The sequence below is a fragment of the Austrofundulus limnaeus genome, unplaced genomic scaffold, assembly GCF_001266775.1.
Source record: "Austrofundulus limnaeus strain Quisiro unplaced genomic scaffold, Austrofundulus_limnaeus-1.0 Scaffold535, whole genome shotgun sequence".
NCBI lineage: Eukaryota > Metazoa > Chordata > Actinopteri > Cyprinodontiformes > Rivulidae > Austrofundulus > Austrofundulus limnaeus.
Genome location: NW_013952937.1, coordinates 225,463 through 234,352, shown reverse-complemented (window position 1 = coordinate 234,352; position 8,890 = coordinate 225,463). Strand labels below are relative to the sequence as shown.

General features: G+C 38.8%; 1 protein-coding gene across 2 annotated transcripts in view; it reads right to left on the bottom strand.

Annotated features, from left to right (window-relative positions):
• LOC106530583 (netrin receptor UNC5D) overlaps positions 1 to 8,890 on the bottom strand; it is a gene marked incomplete at its 5' end in the record, with an annotated part of 100,116 nt that overhangs the window by 86,664 nt on the left and 4,562 nt on the right. For both annotated transcript variants that reach the window (XM_014026230.1, XM_014026231.1), the window contains 1 exon segment: positions 1,875 to 1,959. In XM_014026230.1, the coding sequence (XP_013881684.1) occupies positions 1,875 to 1,959 (85 nt within the window).

Sequence of the window (8,890 nt, the reverse complement as noted above, 5' to 3'; positions counted from 1 at the left end):
GACACAGCTTTAATTTACTTTTTTGTTCAAACAAATATAACTGTTTTGTGTCAGTTTGTACCAGTAAACACACACCTGTTGATTGATGTTATCTCCCAGGTCATTCTTATAAAGTCATCACTTTAATCTCCTCACCTGCTGCACCCGCCTGCTCCCCCCCACTCCAGCTAGCTTTAGCTAAAGCTAGCATCCACCGACACACGGCTCCTCTCAGGTGGTGGAGTCAGTARYCCTYCTGCTAGTTTATCTTTTCTGACTTTTAACAACCATTCAGCTTTGATATTGTCTCCTGTTCTTTTTCAGACGTGTCCTAACAAATATGTTTTATTTAAAACACCGCTTCAACTTCTGCTGCTTGAGACACTTAAGTCCCGCCCCCACACTGTTTCTGATTGGCTAATAGGCCTGTCTAAAGTTAAAGCTGCGTCTCAGATTGGGCCAGAGAAATGTTTGTTAAATCTGTTTTCCACACAGCAGCGCATCAGATTCCAGCATGGCGAAAGTGCGCTAGTTGTTAAAAAATTAATACCTCGTCAGATGACATTTATTACCTTTGAATTCTTTTTAATGGCTTTAATTTTTGCTTATTTGATTTTTAATACTTTTTACAACCCCGTGGATACCCTGCTGCCACCAGTTCATCTTCCCAGTACTTTTCCATAGTTAGTTTCTTCTCCTCGGTCTTGCCACACCCACCCACACCTGCTCTCCGTTCATATTAGTCTCAGTTGCTGCCACCGCCTCATCAGTCTGTTTAGTTTTTCATCTTTTCTGTCCAGGCCTATTTTTCTTTCTTTATTTTTTTAAATTCTGTTGAAGCATGGTTGAAAAGCAATGTCTGACTTTCATTTGTTCATTTTCATAGAATTTTTATTTATTATTACTTTTGTTAAATGCAAGTTATTTCTGTGACCATTGCAGGTTTTTATTTAATTAATCGAAGGGATACCAACAATTTTGTCCACGTGTGTAGATAATAAACATCCGCTAAATTGTGGAAAGTCTGGGATATATTAAAAATTTTCAGAAATATTTTACTTGACATATAGAGACATTCTGCTCTCGCTGCATAACCTGCAACAGGGATTGCGCAATCTGGAGGCGGAGCTTGATTTGCCTCCTAGTCCATCTCATCTTGTATCTAAACAGGAAATGAGGAAATTCAAAGATTTTGAATTAAAACAATTAAAAATGTTTAAGTTAATTTGAAAACGTGTTTAAAGTTCAAAGCATTATATAAACATGACAACGTAATATTTTAACTTTCAGGCTCTGCCTTTAGTGACACTGTGTGTGACCCTAAACAAGTGTGTTTCATAGCTGTGAAATTTCACTGTCTAACATGACARCATTGTTTCAGAACCGACCTAATCACACTGACCAAAGGAATAAAGCTCCTATCAGAAGTGTTTAACTATTAGATTTTACCTTCCATGTTGTCTTTCAGATGTTTTCCAAAATTTTCTTACAATTACTGTGAATTATCCTCACAGCTTTAAAACTGTTTTACGCCAGTCTTAAAGGGTYAATCCACTGAAGGAGAAAAATAGGAATGATTTTTAGAACAAATAAAACAGGCTCAATACATTTTAATAAACAAAGAATTGTTTGGGAAAAAACATATTCCTTTGACATAGAAGCCTTCAAAAGAAGAATGAAGAATTGCAGGGCACAGTGAACGTTATAATAAGTTATGACAGTAAGGTGTTGAAACKTACTGTCTCTAAACACTGCAGCTGTAATTTAAATCAAAGTAACAAAAGACAACAAATCTCTGGGGAGAAGCAGGTCAGTGGTGGGACAGAACAGATGGATCCTCAGATAAAGAGACAGACAGATGCTTGGAATGATATTTGGATAAAGCAGAGCCTCACCTTGCCTCTCCTAGATTGATGAGCACGTACATCTCCCGGGACATATTTTCAGCCACAGCTCCAGGAGGAACGAGTAGACTGACCCCTGGAAAACACACACAGGTGTGTAAGCTTCAGCAAACAGCTGTCTGACAGCGCTGCACAAAAACTGCTTTTCCAACATWTCCCACCTGCCAGGCAGGTTTACAGGATGCTGCAGGGAAAAACAACAAGCTGAAAATTTAAATAAGATCAATGCTGATCCAGCTTCCACTGGCTTGTGTAAGCTATGTCATACCAAAGATGGGAAGTTTTAACAAAAGCCTAAATCTGAAAGTAAGTATGCAGTAAGGACCTCCTTTGGAAACTGGAGTACCTGGACAAGAGCCATGCAAGCACAAGCAGAATATGCAAAGTTCACACAAAAAGACTGAACCTTGGACCTTCTTGCTGTGAGGAAGTAATGCTAACCACTAACCCATCCTGCTGACCAGACAAACCTCTGACAAACTAGACAGCTGTAAAGACAGACTCTGTGAATTTGACATTATCAAAGAAATTTGATGATATTTTTGCCATACCAGCCAGCACTGAAGCAAAGAAGTTCTGTAATGGGTTGTACATTGGTTCTGTGAAGTTATTTGAAGTAAATCATTGAGAAATTAAAGTTAAAGCCCAAGTCATGCAAGTAGGGTTGCAATGATTAGTCGACTAAATAATCATTGTCAAATTAAAGAATTAGTCAACACAGAAATTAGTGTTGACATGTCATAAAATTAAATGCTCATTTATAACTGCCATACTCCAAATATATAATAAAAATGCATTTGACTTATATAGCACTTTTCAAGATGCTGAAAGATGCTTTAAAATGTCATTTCCTGCATTATTCCTTCACTCCTCAGGCACACTCTGTGGTGGAAGTGGATGCACCTACAGCCCCACCAACACAGACACACCAACAGATTTACACAAAGAGGGTGGGTTAAGTGTCTTGCTCAGGGACACTACGACAGTGGCTGTGTCTCAATTCATGGGTTGCAGCTGACGTCGGCCACATTTGTCACCTGCTTAAAGGCTGGAACATACTTGTTCCAAAGCTGAACAGTTGATGTGTGGTCACGCAAACTTACGTCTTCTGTAGACTAGACCATCTCAGTTCAMAGCTGTTTATGCAGCCGACACTGTGGCCAATGTCGGCTGCGGTCTACAAATTGAGACACAGCCAGTGCACCTGGGCAGGAATTTTAACTGGCAACTCTCTGGTTGAAGGGTGAACGTCTACCCCTTCCCCACTTAAATCGATATCTTCCTAATTAAACCCTTTTCAAGAATTGTTAGCTCATTTATTCTCTACACAATCTCCATTTCAAGGACAAGACATTGGAACAGTTTCTGATAGCGTCTAGTACTAAGTCATTAATTCAGAAGCTCTGAATCTAATCTTTGTGGTTTATTTATTTAAACAGGAACAGTGCATATTAGGGGTGCAACAATACATGTACCCATATCAAACCGTATTGAACAGTGCTTTAGGTTCAATACACACTTGTATTGAAAAATACAGATTTTTAAAATTTACTTTATCAACTTGTTTTCTGAAGATGCTCTGTGTTRAAGGATCAGTGGATCTGTGTTTGACTACTCCATCTAGGCTGCATTTTTGAGCGCAGATCCACTGAGAAACTTGCTGTTTCAGCAACATTTAATTTAAAAACTGTACTTTTGAGGTTAAACAAATGTTCATAATTTATTTAAATAAATTACAAGTTAAAAGGGGCATGGAAATTTCTCTTTTTTGAATCGAAAAAATATCGAACCTTGAGACTAAAGTATCGAACCAAACCGAATCGTGAATTTTCTGTATCGTTGCACCCAGTGCATATGCATGAAGATTTAAAACTAAATGCAATCTGATTTAACCACCAGGTTAACTTTCATGTTTTGCTTTTTGATGGTAGGTCATGACGGTATTGGAAGCAGAACAATCCAGCTCTTGCATTACGAGTCAAATCATTCACGTGCATTCCTGCTGCTTCTACTCTCTCTGAGCATCTCTTCTTAGTAGCTGAAGATCATCTCTAAGAAGAGTGCTAGCCTCACTCCAGAGCATGTGGCTCTGGAGTGAGGCTAGCACTCACATTCCAGGGGCCTCATGTATCAACGTTGCGTACGCACAAAAACCTTGCGTACGTCATTTTCCACGCAAAACTCCGGATGTATCAAAACTCAACTGAACGTGGAAATGTGCGCAGCCCCACGCCAACTCCAGGGCTGGTGTACGCACGTTTCTGTGGTTCTGGTTCCATTGGAGACACTTAGAGGTGATTCTGAGAAACTGTTCATGATGTGAAAATGATTATTGTTCACAGCAGACACACATGATTAACAATTATTACATCCACATGATTAACAATTATTACATCCACATGATTAACAATTATTACATCCACATGATTAACAATTATTACATCCACATGGACGCAGTTAAATAAGACGCGCAAAGTTGTGCCAAAAATACATTTAACAGGAACAGATTCAGCCTTACTGGAGGATATAATAAATAGTGTAACACGTAGAGCATTTATTTATAAACAGATAGAATTTTCTGATGACGAGTGTCTTATCAGCCGTTTTGAGGAATAATCATTTTTAGTTTGGCACTGCTCTGGGAGCGCGACGCAGCGAGTAGCCACGTGCGCCACGCGTGCACGTGCAGCAGCAGCGATTGAACTGGGGTTCCACAGGAGCTTTCCAGAGGGAGCTGGCAGACCCATTGGGACTGTGTCAGTCCACCCAAAGCTGAATCATGACCAATGGAATCGTCTCATCCATATGATTCTAAAGGCTGAGTTATGGTCGCGCTCTGGAGCGCGCACACCCTCGCTGCCAGTGGAGGTTTCATACGTTGCTGTAGATTTCTCCAAAATGACACGTGGAAGTACACTTTACAACTTGTGAAAATGTTGTAAGTAGGAAAGCAAAAGCTTGACAGACAAACAGACTGTGCACAAAGGCTGCGGCGCGCAGTGTTTGTGGRGACTCTCTAACATCACATCATGTGAACTCTACTGAGRCGCAGAGACTCGTTTCTTAATATCAGCTAYGAAATAAACTAAGATCTATGTTCTACCAAACATCTAAGTTCCTCTGTGTTTACAGTAATTATGGTAATAAACTCGTGCACAAAGTTAATATTTTCAGACTCAGAATGGATGGATGAGCCGGTTGTGCAACACAGCAGCATGCACGCACACACACACACACCGACACACAATCACTCGTTCTTTGCGTGATAAACATATTTTATTCCTATTTTTACTTAGGATATTTATTTTTCTCACTCAAATTACATTTAATTCATATTTTTATGACTTTAGAAATCATTTCTGATCGTGCAGGGATCACTCAAACGTGTCCTTCACACATGCAGGAAGTAATTTGCATCTGTTAATGAAGGCGTGTCAGGGGAGGTGTCTTACCTGCGCTCAGCTCCACGTTAATTGTGATGTACAAAAGAAATGTTCGTGGATTCAGGCGTACGCACAGTTTGATACATCTGGATTTTTTTGTGCGTACGCCGTTTTCTGGATTTGACCGTACGTCAGGTTTCAGTAAGAAATCCACGCAAGTCTTTTTACATGAGGCCCCAGCTCTGTAATTTAACACATTTGTAAACAGTTAAGTCTTTTTTATTTATTTATTTTGGTCTGAAAGAGTTATTTTGTTTACATTGGAAGCCTTTTTTAAACATTTGGACTACAGTTGCAGCAAGATTTCAAACAGGATAGACTATTCTTTATTTTTATACAGTTGAATGTTCCTTTAATTCATTTTGGACAAAGCTACATCTAAATGCTGCTGGGCAGATAAACAGCCCCTCATGCTGGAGAGAGGCTGCTATTTAGAGTTATTTGCACATTAGCTTTTTATTAAAAAGACTAATTGCACTCCTCCTTGAATTGTCACTTTATCTTGGTGGAGGAGTTTCTGATATTGAATGTATGGGGTGTCGTTTGTAAAATGACACAATCAAATCCAAAGAGCAATATTTTGCTTCATTCAACCTTTCGTAAGAAAAAAAAAAACTAGGGAATTATTTTTCAAAATCATAATTTCACCATGTTATTCATACATTTATAAATGTCATAGTTCCAAACTAAATATTTAATTTGCAAATTAATTATTTAGTTAGCAAGCTAAATATTTAGCTCCAAATTAAATATTTAATTTGCATCCTGATGTTTCTCAGTAATCCAAGAAGAAAAGTTGGATTCTTCAGTTTGAGGAGTTTCAGACTGAAGAAGTCTCTTGGAGGAAAGACAAAACTTTTCATTAAAGAAAAACCCACCCAGAGAACCTACTAATTTTTTTACATTTAATTTGTAAACTAATTCCTAAAAGGTAAGCAGAAGTGGACTATCAAAATTAAAGCAAACCTCTGCAAGTTTTCTTGATGCCAACCACCAAAAAACGCCAGAATTTGGGAGGAGCATGAGCCTGTGTGTGAGGTTTAAAGGTACTGACTAGATATAGTTGGGCTCACCTCCATGCACAGCATGCATTGAGGAACAGAACTGTCAACTGATCACCAGCTGGTGGTAAATGGATCTGGTGGTGGGGAGGCTACTGGACAAACCTGGCTTTTGATATCTATGGTTGTGCTGTATCACTGTTGTCTTTTTGAAACTTCTGATTTCAAAATAAAATCCTTGTGTATTGTGTGTGTACATGTTCTTCACATGCAGATGCAGATGCTATTGCCATCTGCTTCCCAAACAGAACAATACATTCTGCCAGCATTTGTGCAGAAATATATACATTTATTTATTAATATAGCTGGGATTTTGACAAAATGATTCTGCCTTATGGTRTCTTATTCTGAAAATAAGGATGTTGTGCTTSTTCCTTTTCCTGTTGGTGTGATGTGATCTTTGTAGATTGACTCCGGAGCTGCATCCAGCAAAAATAGGATTGGTTCTAATTTTATCGGATTGCTATCTGCTCACCTCCGCCCTGCGGAGCCAGTGTAAACTCTCTTATTGATTAGAATGGGTGTGTATTTGCTGCTGTGGTCAGGCCGCAGCGGAGCGGAGACATATGTAGTGTAAATTAGGGGTCAGGTCTCTATATGTTTTGTAAACTTGGAGAAGGCTTATGACCGTGTTCCTCAAGACATTCTCAAGGAATGGGTCCGGTAGAGTCTCTGCCTCAAGTGGAGGAGTTTAAGTATCTGAGTGCCTTGTTCACGAGTGATGGTAGGATAGAGCAGGAGATGGATCATGGGGCCTTGTCCTCAGTGATGATTGTTCCTTCAGAGTCAAAAAACAAAGCTCTGAATTTTTATTGGTCTGTCTATGTTCCAACCCTCACCTATGGTCATGAAATGTGGATCATAACTGAAAGAACGAGATTCCAGATACAAGCAGCCTAAATAAGCTTCCTCCATAGGATGGCTGAGTTCAGCCTTAAACAGGGGGAGGAGTTCCATAAWCCAGGAGGAGCTCGGACTACAGCCACTACTCCTCGAAAAGAGTCAGTTAAGGTGGTTCGGGCATCTAATTATGTCTGGCTTTCTCTCCTGAACCTTTTGCCTCCACAACCCAGTTATGGGTAAACAGAAGATGTATTCCACCCTTTAACTGCTCAGGATAATAATGCGTGTCTGAATTTCACATTCTCCACTGACAACATCGCACCATCATTTCACAAAATCTGCAAAGTGTTGGTAATGAAAATGACAAGTTTGTCGGAGGAAAATAATGGCCAGGTCCTGAAGCTAAGGGACGTGTCTCTGCAGACCATGATCAACATTTGGTCTGTGGCTGACAAGCCTACTGGCTTGATTGACCGGTTGTGTAATGTCAAAGCTACAAGCAAAACCTTTTGGTGTAGAAGAAATAAAACAACTGTTCTCTTTATTTAAAACTTGTAGGGTCACTGAATGTGTTGTTCAACAACCTGAAGAAGCAGGTAGAGAATGTCTGCAGCTTGTCAGCTCATCAGTGCAGCCCCACCACTGTTTGCTGACACTATTCATCTGCTGCTGTGGAAATGGCATTGACATGGAAGTGCAGAGAGCGTAAAAAGGCCCTGCTTTACAAATAAAAAAGTTCAAAGGAGTAGACAGAAATGACAGATAAAGACGAGTTTTTGAAAAAACACCTCTGAAACGTGCATTTTAAGTAGTCTGTTTGCATCAAATCACCACTGTGTCACACATCAGACAGTCTCCTGTGCTGTGCCCACAGGGACAAAAGGATGTAAAACACAACCATTCTTCTCTGGCAGCTAAAAGAACAAGTTAAATAACATTCTCACATCTCCCTGCACTGGTCAAAGTCCAGCAAAAATATTGATATTTAAACAAAGGTTGTGTTTGATAGATTTTCTTTTAGTAACTTGTTAAGGGCAGGTTTATGTTTTTTCACATCAATAGATGAGGTTTTTCTGTTCAGCCTACCCATCACTGACAAATGTACAAATTTGAAAATAAAAATTAACCAGATATGGGAACTTATAGCAGTCAGACAACAACAACCAGCTCATATTACAATCCTACATCTATCAGCAGAGTTTAGCAGTAACAATGTCAATTTACTTGAATAGTGTACATAAATAAAGAATTTGTCCTTTACTTGAGTAGTATTTTTATCGAAAACTTTTTACTTTTATTCCAATGCATTTTCAAAATAAAATCACATTTTTTACTTCATACATTTCTTTAAAGGTTTTCGAGTTACATTTTTTTGTTTGTGTAGTTTGTTTCTATTTTATTCCACCAAACGTAAAATTACACACCACACTTTTATACAGTAACTAACTTTTAACTGGTTGTGAGAAGAAGAAGAATTATTGTCTTACTAGTGTTGCCTTATAGGTATACTAGACATGTTTCAGCCCTATTGTGGGTCCTAGTTTAGATCTTGATTAGTCCTGATTTTAACATAAACTCATCTTATTTAAAACCTGAGTTAGTGTTTTAGATTTAAGTATCTTTGTTCTATTAGTGGATTTCTACCAAATAAACTTTGTTA